Below are 19,808 nucleotides of genomic sequence, written 5' to 3' on the forward strand. Positions count from 1 at the left end.
AACACTACCTACAGAGACCAACACTACCTACAGAGACCAACACTACCTACAGAGACCAACACTGCCCACAGAGACCAACACTACCCACAGAGGCCAACACTACCTACAGAGACCAACACTGCCCAAAGACACCAACACTATCTACAGAGACCGACACTGCCCACAGAGACCAACACTGCCCACAGAGACCGACACTGCCCACAGAGACCGACATTGCCCAGAGAGATCAACACTACCTACAGAGACCAACACTACCTACACAGACCAACACTACCTACAGAGACCAACACTACCTACAGAGACCAACACTACCTACAGAGACCAACACTGCCCAAAGACACCAACACTGCCCACAGAGACCAACACTGCCCACAGAGACCAACACTGCCCACAGAGACCAACACTGCCCACAGAGACCAACACTGCCCACAGAGACCAACACTGCCCACAGAGACCAACACTGCCCACAGAGACCAACACTGCCCACAGAAACCAACACTATCTACAGAGACCAACACTACCTACAGAGACCAACACTACCTACAGAGACCAACACTACCTACAGAGACCAACACTACCTACAGAGACCAACACTGCCCAAAGACACCAACACTATCTACAGAGACAAACACTGCCTACAGAGACAAACAGATTCAATAGAGACAAACACTGCCTATGGAGACAAACACTGCCTATGGAGACAAACACTGCCTATGGAGACAAACACTGCCTATGGAGACAAACACTGCCTATGGAGACAAACACTGCCTATGGAGACAAACACTGCCTATGGAGACAAACACTGCCTATGGAGACAAACATGGCCTATTGAAACCAACAGTGTCATTAGAGACCAACACTGTATACACAGACCAACACTGTATACACAGACCAACACTGTATACACAGACCTACACTGTATACACAGACCTACACTGTATACACAGACCTACACTGTATACACAGACCTACACTGTATACACAGACCAACACTGTATACACAGACCTACACTGTATACACAGACCTACACTGTATACACAGACCTACACTGTATACACAGACCTACACTGTATACACAGACCTACACTGTATGTAGAGACCAACACTGTATGCAGAGACCAACACTGTATGCAGAGACCAACACTGTATATAGAGACCAACACTGTATATAGAGACCAACACTGTATATAGAGACCAACACTTTATATAGAGACCAACACTTTATATAGAGACCAACACTTTATATAGAGACCAACACTTTATATAGAGACCAACACTTTATATAGAGACCAACACTGTCTACACAGACCAACGTTGTATACACAGACCAACGTTGTATACACAGACCAACGTTGTATACACAGACCAACACTGTCTACAGAGACCAACACTGTATATAGAGACCAACACTGTATATAGAGACCAACACTGTATATAGAGACCAACACTGTATATAGAGACCAACACTGTATATAGAGACCAACACTGTATATAGAGACCAACACTGTCTACGCAGACCAACACTGTCTACGCAGACCAACACTGTATGTAGAGACCAACACAATATACACAGACCAACACTGTATACACAGACCAACACTGTATATAGAGACCAACACAATATACACAGACCAACACTGTATATAGAGACCAACACTGTATATAGAGACCAACACTGTCTACACAGACCAACACTGTCTACACAGACCAACACTGTCTACACAGACCAACACTGTCTACACAGACCAACATTGTGTACAGAGACCAACATTGTGTACAGAGACCAACTCTGCCTACACAGACCAACATTGTCTACACAGACCAACACTGCATATAGAGACCAACACTGCATATAGAGACCAACACTGCATATAGAGACCAACACTGTCTACACAGACCAACATTGTATGTAGAGACCAACACTATATACACAGACCAACACTGTGTACAGAGACCAACACTGTATACAGAGACCAACACTGTATACACAGACCAACATTGTATACACAGACCAACATTGCCTCCACAGACCAACATTGCCTCCACAGACCAACATTGCCTCCACAGACCAACATTGCCTCCACAGACCAACACTGCCTCCACAGACCAACACTGCCTCCACAGACCAACACTGTCTACACAGACCAACACTGTCTACACAGACCAACACTGTCTACACAGACCAACACTGTCTACAGAGACCAACACTGTATATAGAGACCAACACTGTCTACACAGACCAACACTGTATACACAGACCAACACTGTATACACAGACCAACACTGTCTACAGAGACCAACACTGTCTACAGAGACCAACACTGTCTACAGAGACCAACACTGTCTACAGAGACCAACACTGTCTACAGAGACCAACACTGTCTACAGAGACCAACACTGTCTACAGAGACCAACACTGTCTACACAGACCAACACTGTCTACAGAGACCAACACTGTCTACAGAGACCAACACTGTCTACAGAGACCAACACTGTCTACACAGACCAACACTGTCTACACAGATCAACACTGTCTACACAGACCAACACTGTCTACACAGACCAACACTGTCTACACAGACCAACACTGTCTACACAGACCAACACTGTCTACACAGACCAACACTGTCTACACAGACCAACACTGTCTACACAGACCAACACTGTCTACAGAGACCAACACTGTATACAGAGACCAACACTGTATATAGAGACCAACACTGTATATAGAGACCAACACTGTATATAGAGACCAACACTGTCTACACAGACCAACATTGTATACACAGACCAACATTGTATACACAGACCAACACTGTCTACAGAGACCAACACTGTCTACAGAGACCAACACTGTATACACAGACCAACATTGTCTACACAGACCAACACTGTATACACAGACCAACACTGTATACACAGACCAACACTGTATACACAGACCAACACTGTCTACAGAGACCAACATTGTCTACAGAGACCAACATTGTCTACACAGACCAACACTGTCTACACAGACCAACACTGTCTACACAGACCAACACTGTCTACACAGACCAACACTGTCTACAGAGACCAACACTGTCTACAGAGACCAACACTGTATACAGAGACCAACACTGTATACAGAGACCAACACTGTATATAGAGACCAACACTGTCTACACAGACCAACATTGTATACACAGACCAACATTGTATACACAGACCAACATTGTATACACAGACCAACACTGTCTACAGAGACCAACACTGTCTACAGAGACCAACACTGTATACACAGACCAACACTGTATACACAGACCAACATTGTCTACACAGACCAACACTGTATACACAGACCAACACTGTATACACAGACCAACACTGTATACACAGACCAACATTGTCTACAGAGACCAACACTGTCTACACAGACCAACATTGTCTACAGAGACCAACATTGTCTACAGAGACCAACATTGTCTACACAGACCAACACTGTCTACACAGACCAACACTTTATATAGAGACCAACACTTTATATAGAGACCAACACTTTATATAGAGACCAACACTGTCTACACAGACCAACATTGTCTACACAGACCAACACTGTCTACACAGACCAACACTTTATATAGAGACCAACACTTTATATAGAGACCAACACTTTATATAGAGACCAACACTTTATATAGAGACCAACACTGTATACACAGACCAACACTGTATACACAGACCAACACTGTCTACACAGACCAACACTTTATATAGAGACCAACACTTTATATAGAGACCAACACTTTATATAGAGACCAACACTGTCTACACAGACCAACACTGTCTACACAGACCAACACTGTCTACACAGACCAACACTGTCTACACAGACCAACACTTTATATAGAGACCAACACTTTATATAGAGACCAACACTGTATACACAGACCAACACTGTCTACACAGACCAACACTGTCTACACAGACCAACACTGTCTACACAGACCAACACTGTCTACACAGACCAACACTGTCTACAGAGACCAACATTGTCTACACAGACCAACACTGTATACACAGACCAACACTGTCTACAGAGACCAACACTGTATACACAGACCAACACTGTATACACAGACCAACATTGTCTACACAGACCAACACTGTATACACAGACCAACACTGTATACACAGACCAACACTGTATACACAGACCAACATTGTCTACAGAGACCAACATTGTCTACACAGACCAACACTGTCTACACAGACCAACATTGTCTACAGAGACCAACATTGTCTACACAGACCAACACTGTCTACACAGACCAACACTTTATATAGAGACCAACACTTTATATAGAGACCAACACTTTATATAGAGACCAACACTGTCTACACAGACCAACATTGTCTACACAGACCAACATTGTCTACACAGACCAACACTGTCTACACAGACCAACACTTTATATAGAGACCAACACTTTATATAGAGACCAACACTTTATATAGAGACCAACACTGTATACACAGACCAACACTGTATACACAGACCAACACTGTCTACAGAGACCAACACTGTATACACAGACCAACATTGTCTACACAGACCAACACTGTATACACAGACCAACACTGTATACACAGACCAACACTGTATACACAGACCAACACTGTCTACAGAGACCAACATTGTCTACAGAGACCAACATTGTCTACAGAGACCAACATTGTCTACAGAGACCAACACTGTCTCCACAGACCAACATTGTCAACAGAGACCAACACTGTCTACACAGACCAACACTGTCTACACAGACCAACACTTTATATAGAGACCAACACTTTATATAGAGACCAACACTTTATATAGAGACCAACACTTTATATAGAGACCAACACTTTATATAGAGACCAACACTTTATATAGAGACCAACACTGTCTACACAGACCAACGTTGTATACACAGACCAACACTGTCTACAGAGACCAACACTGTATATAGAGACCAACACTGTATATAGAGACCAACACTGTATATAGAGACCAACACTGTATATAGAGACCAACACTGTATATAGAGACCAACACTGTCTACACAGACCAACACTGTCTACACAGACTAACATTGTATACACAGACCAACATATTCTACAGAGCACAGTGCTACTTGTCGACACTCACACTCTGTATACAGACCTGCGTTATCTATAGAAGCCAACACTATCCCGAGGAACTAACACAGTTCATAGAGACCAGCATGGTCTATAGTGACCAACACTGTCTGGAGAGACAAAAATTATCTATAGAGATCAACACAGCCTATAGAGACCAACCCTGCCTACAGAGATCAACCCTGTGCAGTCCAACAATTTCAATAAGGACCAATACTGTCCATAGAGCTGAGCATGGTCTACTGAGGCAAGCTTTGTCTATATAAAGCAACACCAACTAGTGAGACCAACACTGTCAATGCAGACTGACACTGCATATAGAGACCAATACTGCCTGTAGAGACCATCAGTGTCAATAGAGACCAACATGGACTATAGAGACCAATACTGATTTTGAAGACCACCCCTGCCTCCTGAGCCTCCCTCACGTCACTCTGAGCCTGAAAACACAGAATTAGTCGGGGTTGAGGCAGAGGTAGAGCTGTGAGTCATCAGCGTACATGTTGAGGCCGATCCCATGTCTGCAGATGATGTTGCTGACGGGGAGCATGTAGGTGAGGAAGAAGAAGGGACCAAGAATTGCTTCTGAGGACTCCAGAGGTAAGAGGAAGAAGTGAAGCCATTGCTAGAGAAGGTTTGGCTGTGATTAGATAGATAAGATCGTAATTAGATGAGGGCAGTCCCAACTATTTGGACAAGGGAGGAGAGGTGTTGAAGGATGCTGGTTAGACAACCAGGGCAAAGGCTGCAGATGGGCAGAGAAAGGAGAGGGATAGTTTACCATTCGTTCGTGGGATGTGGGCGTCACTGGCCAGGCCACCATTTATTGCCCATCCCTAATTACCCTTGAAAAGGTGGTGGTGAGCTGCCTTCTTGAACCGCTGCAGTCCATGTGGGGTAGGTACACCCACAGTGCTGTTAGGAAGGGAGTTCCAGGATTTTGACCCAGCGACAGTGAAGGAACGGTGATATAGTTCTAAGTCAGGATGGTGTGTGACTTGGAGGGGAATTTGCAGGTGGTGGTGTTCCCATGCATTTGCTGCCCTTGTCCTTCTAGTTGGTAGAGGTCGCGGGTTTGCAAGGTGCTGTCAAAGGAGCCTTGGTGCGTTGCTGCAGTGCATCTTGTAGATGGTACACACTGCTGCCACTGTGCATCGGTGGTGGAGGGAGTGAATGTTTGTAGATGGGGTGTCAATCAAGCGGGCTGCTTTGTCCTGGATGGTGTCGAGCTTCATGAGTGTTGTTGGAGCTGCACCCATCCAGGCAAGTGGAGAGTATTCCATCACACTCCTGACTTGTGCCTTGTAGATTGTGGACAGGCTTTGGAGAGTCAGGAGGTGAGTTACTCGCCTCAGGATTCCTTGCCTCTGACCTGCTCTTGTAGCCACGGTATTTTTGTGGCTGTCCCAGTTCAGCTTCTGGTCAATGGTAGCCCCTATGATGTTGATAGTGGGGGATTCAGCGAAGGTAATGCCATTGAATGTCAAGGGGAGATGGTTAGATTCTCTCTTGTTGGAGATGGTCATTGCCTGGCACTTGTGTGGTGCGAATGTTACTTGCCACTTATCAGCCCAAGCCTGGATATTGTCCAAGTCTTGCTGCATTTCTACACGGACTGCTTCAGTATCTGAGGAGTCACGAATGGTGCTGAACATTGTGCAATCATCAGCGAACATCCCCACTTCTGTCCTTATGATTGAAGGAAGGTCATTGATGAAGCAGCTGAAGATGGTTGGGCCTAGGACACTACCCTGCGGAACTCCTGCAGTGATGTCCTGGAGCTGAGATGATTGACCACCAACAACCACAACCATCTTCCTTTGTGCTAGGTATGACTCCAGCCAGCAGAGTGTTTTCCCCCTGATTCCCATTGACCTCAGTTTTGCTCGGGCTCCTTGATGCCATACCCAGTCAAATGCTGCCTTAATGTCAAGGGCAGTCACTCTCACCTCACCTCTTGAGTTCAGCTCTTTTGTCCATGTTTGAACCAAGGCTGTAATGAGGTCAGGAGCTGAGTAGCCCTGGCGGAACCCAAACTGAGCGTTACTGAGCAGGATATTGCTAAGCAAGTGCCACTAGATGGCACTGTTGATGACACCTTCCATCACTTTACAGAGTAGGCTGATGGGGCGGTAATTGGCCGGGTTGGACTTGTCCTGCATTTTGTGTACAGGACATACCTGGGCAATTTTCCACATTGCAGGGTAGATGCCAAAATTGTAGCTGTACTGGAACAGCTTGGCTAGGGGCGTGGCAAGTTCTGGAGCACAGGTCTTCAGTACTAGTGCCGGAATATTGTCAGGGCCCATAGCTTTTGCAGTATCCAGTGCCTTCAGTCGTTTCTTGACATCACGCGGAGTGAATCGAATTGGCTGAAAACTGGCATCTGTGATATCAGGGACTTCAGGAGGGGGCCGAGATGGATCATCAACTCAGCACTTTTCGCTGAAGGTTGTTGCAAATACTTCAGCCTTGTCTTTTGCACTGATGTGCTGGGCTCCCCCATCATTGAGGATGGGGATATTTGTGGAGCCACCTCCTCCAGTTAGTTGTTTAATTGTCCACCACCATTCACGGCTGGATGTGGCAGGACTGCAGAGCTTTGATCTGATCCGTTGGTTGTGGGATCACTTAGCTCTGTCTATCGCATGCTACTTACACTGTTTGGCACGCAGATAGTCCTGTGTTGTAGCTTCACCAGGTTGACACCTCATTTTGAGGTATGCCTGGTGCTGCTCCTGGCATGTCCTCCTGCACTCTTCATTGAACCAGGGTTGGTCTCCTGGCTTGATGGTAATGGTAGAGTGGGGGATATGCCGGGCCATGAGGTTACAGATTGTGATTGAGTACAATTCTGCTGCTGCCGATGGCCCACAGCGCCTCTTGGATGCCCAGATCTGTCTGAAATCTATCCTATTTAGCACAGGGTGATAGTGCCACACAACAGGATGGAGGGTACCCTCAGTGTGAAGATGGGACTTTGTCTCCACAAGGACTGTGCGGTGGTCACTCCTACCAATACTGTCATGGACAGATGCATCTGCGGCAGGCAGATTGGTGAGGACGAGGTCAAGTATGTTTTTCCCTCGTGTTGGTTCCCTCACCACCTGCCACAGACCCAGTCTAGCAGCTATGTCCTTTAGGACTCGGCCAGCTCGGTCAGTAGTGGTGCTACCGAGTCACTCTTGGTGATGGACATTGCTACCTTCAGTGCTTCTTCCAGTTGGTAAACACGGTCATGAAATCACCTCTCATTCTTCTAAAACTCCAGAAAAACAGAGGTCCATTCTGTTCAATCTCTCCTAATACGATAACCATTTCATTCCAAGAATCAAATTAGTGAACTTTTGTCGCCCCCCACCCGCCCTGAGGAAAGTATATCTTTCCTTCGGTATAGAGGTTAAAACTGTATGTAGAATTGTACCAATTTGGATTTGGGAGGGAACTGCATATTCAAGGACATGGGAGGACAAAATAAAACAAGACGAGGCAGCAGTCTGCAAGTATGGAGAGGTCAAAGTGGATCTTTTGAGGAGGGGGATGGTAAAAGGGGGATTGAAAGGGAAGCGGACAGAAACTGAGGACAGGGAACTGTTTACAATATCAGCCAATATGGGGAAATGAGGTCAGAAACAGTTTGGTGGCAATAGGTTCAAGAGAGCAGGAAGTGGTAACATGTTAGAGTCAGCAGGAAGTGGGAATAGGTTCAAGGAAGCAGGAAGTGGGAATAGGTTCAAGGAAGCAGGAAGTGGGAATAGGTTCAAGGAAGCAGGAAATGGGAATAGGTTCAAGGAAGCAGGAAGTGGGAATAGGTTCAAGGAAGCAGGAAATGGGAATAGGTTCAAGGAAGCAAGAAATGGGAATAGGTTCAAGGAAGCAGGAAGTGGGAATAGGTTCAAGGAAGCAGGAAATGGGAATAGGTTCAAGGAAGCAAGAAATGGGAATAGGTTCAAGGAAGCAGGAAATGGGAATAGGTTCAAGGAAGCAGGAAGTGGGAATAGGTTCAAGGAAGCAGGAAATGGGAATAGGTTCAAGGAAGCAGGAAGTGGGAATAGGTTCAAGGAAGCAGGAAGTGGGAATAGGTTCGAGGCAGCAGGAAATGGGAATAGGTTTGAGGCAGCAGGAAGTGGGAATAGGTTCAAGAGAGCAGGAAGTGGTAATAGGTTTGAGGAAGCAGGAAATGGGAATAGGTTTGAGGAAGCAGGAAATGGGAATAGGTTTGAGGCAGCAGGAAGTGGGTCTCATGTAAAAGGTGAATTCGAAAACAGCGCAAGGGGAGGTAGAAGAGACGAGTGATTGATGTGAGTTCAGGACAGGGTCGGTGGGGGGATCTGGGGGGGATTTGTGGTAAGTGGAAGGAGGAAGAAGCAGAGGAGATTTAATAGATGGTCTCATCTTAGGGAGACAGAAATCCATGTGCTCCCCACACTTGCTTGGTAGAGTTGAGGGTGGAGGGGGCAGAGTGGAGGGGGCAGGGGAGAGGTGTTTAAGAAAGTGACTGGTAGCAGAGAAAAGAAGTTGGGGCCAGAGAGAGAGAGCGAGCCTGTGGGAGTCAGAGAGAGAGAGAGAGAGAGAGTGCGAGCTTTTTTTTGTATTTGTTCAAGGGATGTGGGTGTTTCTGGCTAGGCTAGCATTTATTTCCCATCCCCTACCTCAGGAAGGATATTATTGCCATAGAGGGAGTGCAACGAAGGTTCACCAGGCTTGTTCCCAGGTTGGCGGGACTGTCCTACGATGAGAGATTGGGGAAACTGGGCCTGTATTCTCTAGAGTTTCGAAGAATGAGAGGTGATCTAATTGAAACCTACAAAATACTTAAAGGGATAGACAGGGTAGATGCAGCTAAGATGTTTCCCCAGGTTGGGGAGTCTAGAACCAGGGGACACAATTTCAAAATAAGGGGGAAGCCACTTAGGACAGAGATGAAGAGAAATTCCTTTACTCAGAGGGTTGTGAATCTTTGGAATTCTCTACCCCAGAGGGCTGTGGAAGCTCAGTCATTGAGTATGTTTAAAGCAGAGATTGACAGATTTCTAAATATAAATGACATAAGGGGATAAGGGGATAGTGTGGGGAAAAAGGCATTGAATTGGATGATCAGCCATGATGGTATTGAATGGCGGAGCAGGCTCGATGGGCTGAATGGCCTACTCCTGCTCCTGACTGCCCTTGAGAAACTGAGCACCTCCCCAGAGTCTGTGAGAGTCAGACAGAGGGAGGGAGAGTGAGAGTCTGTGGGAGTCAAGAGAGCGAAAGAGAGAGAGAAAGTGAGACTGTGGGAGTCAGAGTGAGAGCGAGTCTGAGGGGAAACAGTGCCGGACACTTAGAGGTGAAAGCGCTGGTGGGGATACAGTGGGAGTCAGAGCGAGAACTGGCAGAGAAGAATCAAAAAAAATAAAACTCAAGGAGCGACATCAGAGGACAGACGATAGGTAGCTGCATGTTCGGAGAGCCTGGAGGAGAGGAATGCGTAGATGAAGGAGTTTGGGGACAGAGCAGCAGAGCAGAGCGAGTGTGAGTGCCCGGGAGCAAGATTAAAGAAAAAAAATAAAGTATCGGAATGTGCGGTGATTTTTTTTTCATATAAGTCTCTCATAAGACTTTATTTCTGTTAAGTTTAATTCATCTAATAGACAAAGGCATGGGAGTGAACATCAGTTCCGTGTAATGCACATCGGGTAACATTTGGGAACTGCAGGAGGTTTCATGTGTCCTGGACAATCAGCAGGAGCTGCTCCAGCTCTGGGTTTCAGAGCTGGAACAGTGAACTCACTGTGGTACATCTGCAAGGTTCAGCGGGTTTCTGGATATGGGCACCCCACAGCTTAAGGGCACACAGGCAGAGAGGGAGAGGGCACAGCTGATTCAGCTTGTCGGAGGGGCAGCAGGAAGATTTAAGGGGGCTCTGTAGCTCGGGGAACAGAGAGGCATTTTTTGTGGCTGCAGATGTGATTCCAGGATGGTGAGTTGCCTCCCAGGTGCGTCACTGAGTCGCTGCAGAGTACCCTAAGGGGGGAGAGGGCAAAGAGCCAGCAGACGTTGTCCATACTGGTGCCAATGACATCGGTAGGAAGAAAGAAATGAGTAAACAGGAACTCAAAGGTCATAATCCTCAGATTACTCCCCAGTGCCACGTGCTACTGAATACAGAAATAGGAGGATAAATCAGATGGCTGGAGAAATGGTGCAAGGCTTTGCATTGAGGAACATTTTTGAGATCTGTATATTTCCAGCCCAACAAGGAAGGAGGCATTGCTGGATCTGGGGAATGAGGTGGGTCAAGTGGATCAAGTGTCAGTCAAGGAACATTTAGGAAACAGTGATCATAATACCATAAGGCTTAGGTAAATTGGAATCAAAGATTGGCAGGCAAAAACTGTAATGGAACAACAGGCTGCCTTTAAAGAGGAGATGGTTCAGTTATAGTCCCAGTCCATCCCATCAGGGGAAAAGGTAGGGCAAACAAAGCCACAGTTTCCTGGATGATGAAAGACTAAGATGAAACAAAAAAAAAAGGGGGGGCATATGACAGAAGTCTGGTTGATAATACAAGCGAGAACAAGGCTAAATATAAAAAAGTTCAGGGGGGGAAAGTAAATAAAGTAAGAGAAGCAAAGAGAGAGCATGAGAAGAGACTGGCAACTAACATAAAAGAGAATCCAAAAGCTTCTACATATATAAATAGTAGAAGGGTGATAAAAAGGAGGTGTGGGCCTGATTAGGGCCCAAAAAGGGGATGCATGCATGGAGGTAGAGGGCATGGCTGAGGTACAGAAGGAGTACATTGTATCCGTCTTTACTAAGGAAGATGCTGCTGTTAATGTCGTAATGAAAGAGGAGGTAATTGAGACACTGGGTGGGCTAAACATTGATAAAGGAGGTATGAGAAAGGGTGGCTGTAATTAAAGTTGATAAGTCACAAGAATCGTTCCGGCTGTGAAGGATTTCAGTGACGTGGCCAGATTGGAGAAGCTGGAACTGTTGGACCTGGAGAAGGGAAGGACGTGCAGAGAGGCGCGAGGGCTGCAAGTCAGGCACATCGATTTAAGGCGGACGGCAATAAGCGGCAAGCCGGGTTGCTCTCTCAGAGCGCTGGCACGGGAAAGATGGGACAAATGGCCTCCTCCTGTGCTGTAACCATCCTATACTTCTCTGACTCCATGATTCCATAATTCCCTCTCCAGAATGACCCAGGAGTAATGGATGATTTTGAGGAAGTTGCTTGCGGATGTGATATCACTTGACGTGCAAAGCCAGATCAGCTGCCTTCAGTAAACGCCTGAAGTTATGAACCCATGTTGCAGAGACTAAGCTGGTATTCGATAGACGATTAAGGCGCGATCGAATGGAATTATTTACAATGATTAACGGTGTTGGTAGGGTAGATGGAGAGAAACCGTTTCCTTTGATGGGAGAATCCAGGTCAAGGGGCATAAACTTCAAATTCGAGCTCGGCCTTTTAAGACGAACTAAATGTTCGGAAGATTGACACTATTGGCTTTGGGCCTTGCCACAAACTTCATTACCTCGCCACCAGCTCCATCTCTCTCCCTGACAATTATCTAAGGCTGAAGCAGACTTTTTCACAACCTTGATGACATATGCGAACTGCCCAGCACATACCTGTGCCATCGGTAAGACTGCCTACTGCCACGTCCCCAACACGAGCCCCTCATCAATGCATTTGTCACCGCCGGCCTTGACTAGTCTAACTCATCTCTACCTGGCCTCCCGTCCGCCCTCAACTTGAGGTCATCCAAAAACTATGCAGCCCGTGTCCTAGCTCGCACCAAGTCCCGTTCACCCATCACCCCTGTGCTCGCTGACCCACACTGGCTCGAGGTTCAGTTTCAAACCCCCATCCTTGTCTTCCAATCCCTGCATGGCCTCCTTATCTCTGTAACCTCCTCCAGCCCCACAACCCTCCGAGATATCTGTGCTCCTCTCATTCCGGCCTCTCGAGTGTCGCCAATTTTGATGGTTGTGACATTGAACGCTATGTTTTCAGCTGCCTGGGCTCTAAGCTCTGGAGTTCCCTTTGTAAACCTCTCCCTCTTCCGTTAAGATGCCCCTTAAGACCTTACTCTTTGACCATGCTTTTGCTCGTTTGTCCCAGTATCACGTTCTTTGGCTCAGTGTCACATTTTGCTTGGCAACGTTCCTGTGAAACACCTTGTGGTGTTTTACGATGTTAGGGGGCTATATAGATGCAATCTGTGGTTGCTGTTGTGTTACAAGACCACAAGAAATGGGAGCAGGGGTAGACCATATGGCCCATCGAGAATGCTCTGCCAATTTCATCTCAGTCCTGAATGATTGGTCCCTTATCCTGAGACTGTGTCCCCCACGTTCTAGATTCCCTGACCAGTGGGAACAAGCTCTCAGCTTCTACCCCAGCAAGCCCTTTCAGAACCTAGTGTTAGGGTATTGGAAATCTGGACCTCTGTCCCCCAAAACCTGTTGGAGGCTGGGGAGACAATTGACAGCTTTAAAACTGAGCTTGATAGATTTCTGGAGGGCAAGGGTGCGAAGCAATTGCAAACCAAGGCGGTTAGATGGAGGCAGGATACAGATCGGTCACAATTTAATTTATTGGTGGAGCTGGCTCCTGTTCCTATGTTCCGACAGTGATCGATGCCATGCCAAACCAGTGGTGGGCCAGATACACTCAAGTTTGGGCATCTTGGACTTAAGGGGGAAAACTGGGTCATACCGGGGGGGACAACTGAGCCAGGAGAACGCGAGGGGACAAGAGTGAAAATGAGAAAGTGGTTAGGCAAATGGATAACTGCAGAAGTATTGTAGAAGAGCCATAGGCTTGGCAGCTGGGAGTTTGAAAGCATTGTTGTAAATGCTTAGAGAGTGAGTTTATTTCAGGGGCAGACAGAGAAAGGTGCAGGATTGGAAGGGGAGAGGCATTTTTCTTATTGCTACATGGGATGTGGGCGTCACTGGCCAGGCCAGCATTTATTACCCATCCCTAATTGCCCATGAGACGGTGGTGGTGAGCTGCCTTCTTGAACCGCTGCAGTCCATGTGGGGTAGGTACACCCACAGTGCTGTTAGGAAGGGAGTTCCAGGATTTTGACCCAGTGACAGTGAAGGAACGGCGATATAGTTCCAAGTCAGGATGGTGTGTGACTTGGAGGGGAACTTGCAGGTGGTGGTGTCCCCATGCATCCACTGCCCTTGTCCTTCTAGTTGGTAGAGGTCGCGGGTTTGGAAGGTGCTGTCTAAGGAGCCTTGGTGCGTTGCTGCAGTGCATCTTGTAGATGGTACACACTGCTGCCACTGTGCGTCGGTGGTGGAGGGAGTGAATGTTTGTCGATGGGGTGACAATCAAGAGGGCTGCTTTGTCCTGGATAGTGTCGAGCTTCTTGAGTGTTGTTGGAGCTGCACCCATCCAGGCAAGTGGAGAGTATTCCATCACACTCCTGACTTGTGCCTTGTTGATGGTGGACAGGCTTTGGGGGAGTCAGGAGGTGAGTTACTCACCTCAGGATTCCCAGCCTCTGACCTGCTCTTGTAGCCACAGCATTTATGTGGCTTCTCCAGTTCAGTTTGTAGTCAATGGTAACCCCCCAGGATGTTGATGGTAGGTTATTCAACGATTTACTGAAGATGGTCATTGCCTGGCACTTGTGTGGCGCAAATGTTACTTGCCACTTATTAGCCCAAGCCTGGATATTGTCCAGGTCTTGCTGCATATGGACACAGATTGCTTCAGTATCTGAGGAATTGCAAATGGGCCTGAACATCATACAATCATCAGTGAACATCCCCAGTTCTGACCTCATGATGGAGGGGAGGTCACTGATGAAGCAGCTGAAGATGGTTGGGCCTCGGACATTACCCTGAGGAACTGCTGCAGTGATGTCCTGGGGCTGAGATGATTGACCTCCAACAACCACAACCATCTTCCTTTGTGCCAGGTATGACTCCAACCAGCGAAGATTTTTCCCCCTGATTCCCATTGACCTCAGTTTTGCTCGGGCTCCTTGATGCCATACTCGGTCAAATGCTGCCTTGATGTCAAGGGCAGTCACTCTCACCTCACCTCTTGAGTTCAGCTCTTTTGTCCATGTGTGAACCAAGGCTGTAATGAGGTCAGGAGCTGAGTGGCCCCGGCGGAGCCCAAACTGAGCGTCAGTGAGCAGGTTATTGCTGTTTAAGTGCTGCTTGATGGCACTGTTGATGACACCTTCCATCACTTTGTTGATGATCGAGAGTAGACTGATGGGGCGGTAATTGGCCGGATTGGGTTTGTAGGAATGACCGGTCTAGGGAGCACAGACGGGCGGGTGTTGCTGAGACGGAGACTGGAATCGCTGAGGAAGAGAATTCTTGGGAGTGAGGACGGGCCAAACTGGGGAGGAGTTTGTTTTTAGCAGGGATAACCTGTTGCGTGATTACACAGAGCACACATCACTTTGTGTCCTTACATTCAGCTTTGGCACAGACAAGGCTGCTGGAAGGACAGCTGGAGAACTTCAGGATACTGCTCACTGCCAGGCTGATGTCTTCATTACTTGGGTACAAGCTGATGGAAGCAAATCTCAAGTACTGTAATTTCGGGGTCTCCTCGGGACCGACCTTAATGTGGGGAATCTACACATGGAGAAAGCAGGGAGAGCTTAGAGTGAGTTCCAAACCCGAGTCTTCAGCCTGAACCCTCAGTTCATCCCGAACCCCAAACTAAACCCTAATCCCAACCCTCACCCTCAAACGATATCCCGCACACTCAACCTCAAAACACTCACCCTCAGATTTAACACAATCCCTCACCCTCACACTGGGGGGGGGGGGGGGTGGGGGGGAAGGGGCGCGGTGTTTGTTGGGATGGAATTGGGTGGGACTGGGTGGGTGACTTGGGATGAGATGAGGCGGGGTGTGCTGAGATGGAATGTGTTGTGTCGGGATGTGGTGTGATAAAGGGTGTGTTGGAGTGCGGTGGGATAGGGTGGGTCGGGTAGGGTGGGATTTGTGAATGGAATGGGGTGAAGGGGATGGGATAGGATAGGGTGGGTGGAATTGGTGAATGGAATGGGTGAAGTGGTTGGGATGGGCTGGGACAGGGAGGGTGGGTGGGTGGGACATGTGAATGGGATGGGATAGGGTAGGGTGGGTGGAATTGGTGAATGGAATGGGTGAAGTGGTTGGGATGGGCTGGGACAGGGTGGGTGGAATGGGACGAATGGGATGGAACTGCTTCACCAACATGGTGTTCACCTCTTACTGAGAGACAAAGGATTCCATAATGAAAGCAGATTACAAACTCTCCTCCTTCCATTGAAAGGGAGTGATCACTTATGTTGGTGTTCTCAGTCAGTCATGGACTTGTCTTAAGGCTCATTGATTACAGCAGCAATGATTAACGGAACATAGATTAAAGAGCATTGATTAAAGGGTCAATGTTCAAAGGAACATTGATCAGAGGGTCATTAATTAAAGTGACATTGTTTAAAGGGAAAATGATTAAAAGGACATCGATTAGAGGGGAATTGATTAAGGAAACATTCATTAAAGGGCCAATGGTAAAAGGAACATTGATTAAAGAGACATTGATTAAAATAACATTGTTAAAAGGAACATTGATTAACAGGAATATCATTAAAGGGGCATTGATTAAAGGGACATTTTAAAAGGGACATTGATTAAAGGAAATATAATTAAAGAGACATTGATTAAAGGGACATTAATGAAAGGGAACATGATTAAAGGGGCTGTGATCAAAAGGCAATTGATTAAAGTGTCATTAATTAAAGGGACATTGAGTAAAGGACCAATGTTTAAATGAAAATTGATTAAAGAGACATTTATTAAAGGGACAATCTTTGAAGGGGCATTAATTGAAGGAAATAAAAACAGAAAATGCTGGAAATATTCAGCAGATCTGTGGAAGGAGAAGCAGAGTTAACGTTTCAGGTCAATGACCCTTCATCGGAACTGGGAAAAGTTAGAAATGGCAAAGGTTTTTAAGGAGGTCAAATGGGGGAGGGTAGAAAAAGAACAAAGGTGATCGGGTGGAGACATGGGATGGGGCAGAGCCAAAGGGAGTGGTAATTGGACAAGTAAGGAGACAAAAGATGTGTCCAGCGGAATTGTGAATGGGAGAATAATGAGCAATTGTCGCCCGAGAGAGAGAGAGAAATAATTCAGACCGAAACATGCGGAGAAAAGGAAACAAAACGGACGGCAGGGATTGCAGCCTGGCAGAAATGGCAGAGGACGATCGGTTGAATTTGAAGGCTGGTGGGGTGGAATGTGGGGACTTGGATTTTGGAATATAAAGGAGAATTTCAAAAGTTGCCAATGACACCAAACTTGGAGGTGAGGCAAACAGTGAGGATGATACGGACCGCCTGCAACAGGAAACAGCGGGCGGTAATGACCTGGAACTCATTACCTACAGGGGTGATGGATCTGGAGACGATCAAATATCAGCAGTGCTGTTGCGGCAGGTTGCATCATCAGAACAGACGCAATAGAGCTGGAGGGACTGGGAGAAGTGGAATGGAGTCCTCACAGGAGGTGGAGTGTGGCAACCTGTAGCCAAGGTAGCTGTCCGATCGCTGAATATTTATTGATAGCCTGCCTCCAGAAATAGAGAGAGAGAAGTTGAGGGAGGGTAGGGAAGAGTTGGAGATGGACCTTGTGAAAGTGTGAGAAGGGTAGAAATTAGAAGCAAATTGATTAAACGTTCCCAGTTCAGGGTGAGTGCAGGAAATGGCACCAATGTGACCGCGTGGGTTTCCGCCGGGTGCTCCGGTTTCCTCCCACAGCCAAAGACTTGCAGCTGATAGGTAAATTGGCCATTGTAAATTGCCCCTAGTGCAGGTAGGGAATATGGGATTACTGTCGGGTTAGTATAAATGGGTGGTTGTTGGTCGGCACAGACTCGGGTGGGCCGAAAGGGCCCGTTTCAGTGCTGTATCTCCAAATAAAATAAATGCAGTCATCAATGTACTGGGAAAGGAGTTGAGGGAAGGGGCAAGTGTATGACTGGAAGAAGAAATATTCAACACATCCCACGAAAAGTCAGGCATAACTAGGACCAATGTGGGTCCAGGTTTAAGGGATATTGATTAAAGGGACAGTGATTAAAGGGACAGTGATTAACAGCACAGTGATTAACGGCACAGTGATTAAAGGGACAGTGATTAAAGGGACAGTGATTAAAGGGACAGTGATTAAAGGGACAGTGATTAACGGCTCAGTGATTAAAGGGACAGTGATTAAAGGGACAGTGATTAAAGGCACATTCATTAAAGGCTCAGTGATTAAAGGGACAGTGATTAAAGGGACAGTGATTAAAGGGACATTCATTAAAGGCTCAGTGATTAAAGGGACAGTGATTAAATGGACATTCATTAAAGGCTCAGCGATTAAAGGCTCAGCGATTAAAGGGACATTGATTAAAGGCACATTGATTAAAGGCTGTGATTAAAGGCACATTGATTAAAGGCACAGTGATTAAAGGGAGTTTCATTAAAGGGACAGTGATTAAAGGGACATTGATTAAAGGCTCAGCGATTAAAGGTACAGTGATTAAAGGGAGTTTCATTAAAGGGACAGTGATTAAAGGGACAGTGATTAAAGGGACAGTGATTAAAGGGACAGTGATTAAAGGGACAGTGATTAAAGTAAATTGATTAAAGGGAAATTGATTAAAGGGAAATTGATTAAAGGGACAGTGATTAAAGGCACATTGATTAAAGGGACAGTGATTAAAGGCACATTGATTAAAGGCTGTGATTAAAGGGAGTTTGATTAAAGGGACAGTGATTAAAGGCACATTGATTAAAGGCACATTGATTAAAGGCTCAGTGATTAAAGGCACATTGATTAGAGGGACAGTGATTAAAGGGACAGTGATTCAAGGGAGTTTCATTAAAGGGACAGTGATTCAAGGGAGTTTCATTAAAGGGACAGTGATTAAAGGGAGTTTCATTAAAGGGACAGTGATTAAAGGCACATTGATTAAAGGTACAGTGATTAAAGGGAGTTTCATTAAAGGCACAGTGATTAAAGGCACATTGATTAAAGGTACAGTGATTAAAGGGAGTTTCATTAAAGGGACAGTGATTAAAGGGAAATTGATTAAAGGGACAGTGATTAAAGGGACAGTGATTGGAGGGACATTGATTAAAGGGACAGTGATTAAAGGGACATTGATTAAAGGGAGTTTCATTAAAGGCTCAGTGATTAAAGGGAAATTGATTAAAGGCTCAGTGATTAAAGGGACAGTGATTAAAGGGACAGTGATTCAAGGGAGTTTCATTAAAGGGACAGTGATTAAAGGGAGTTTCATTAAAGGGACAGTGATTAAAGGGACAGTGATTAAAGGCACATTGATTGGAGGAACATTGATTAAAGGGACATTGATTAAAGGGACATTGATTAAAGGGACAGTGATTAAAGGGACAGTGATTAAAGGGACAGTGATTAAAGGGAAATTGATTAAAGGCTCAGTGATTAAAGGGAGTTTCATTAAAGGGACAGTGATTAAAGGGACAGTGATTAAAGGCTCAGTGATTAAAGGCTCAGTGATTAAAGGGACATTGATTAAAGGGACATTGATTAAAGGGACAGTGATTAAAGGGACAGTGATTAAAGGCACATTCATTAAAGGCTCAGTGATTAAAGG

General features: G+C 46.2%; 1 protein-coding gene across 1 annotated transcript in view; it reads right to left on the minus strand.

Moving 5' to 3' along the window:
• Positions 1–19,808, minus strand: part of LOC137359971 (glutamate receptor ionotropic, kainate 5-like) — a gene marked incomplete at its 3' end in the record, with an annotated part of 260,230 nt that overhangs the window by 171,341 nt on the left and 69,081 nt on the right. Inside the window, exon 5 of the mRNA XM_068025563.1 lies at positions 15,604–15,769. Coding sequence (XP_067881664.1) covers positions 15,604–15,769 — 166 coding nt within the window. The remainder of the gene's footprint in view (positions 1–15,603; positions 15,770–19,808) is intronic.

The sequence above is a fragment of the Heterodontus francisci genome, unplaced genomic scaffold, assembly GCF_036365525.1.
Source record: "Heterodontus francisci isolate sHetFra1 unplaced genomic scaffold, sHetFra1.hap1 HAP1_SCAFFOLD_764, whole genome shotgun sequence".
NCBI classification, from domain to species: domain Eukaryota; kingdom Metazoa; phylum Chordata; class Chondrichthyes; order Heterodontiformes; family Heterodontidae; genus Heterodontus; species Heterodontus francisci.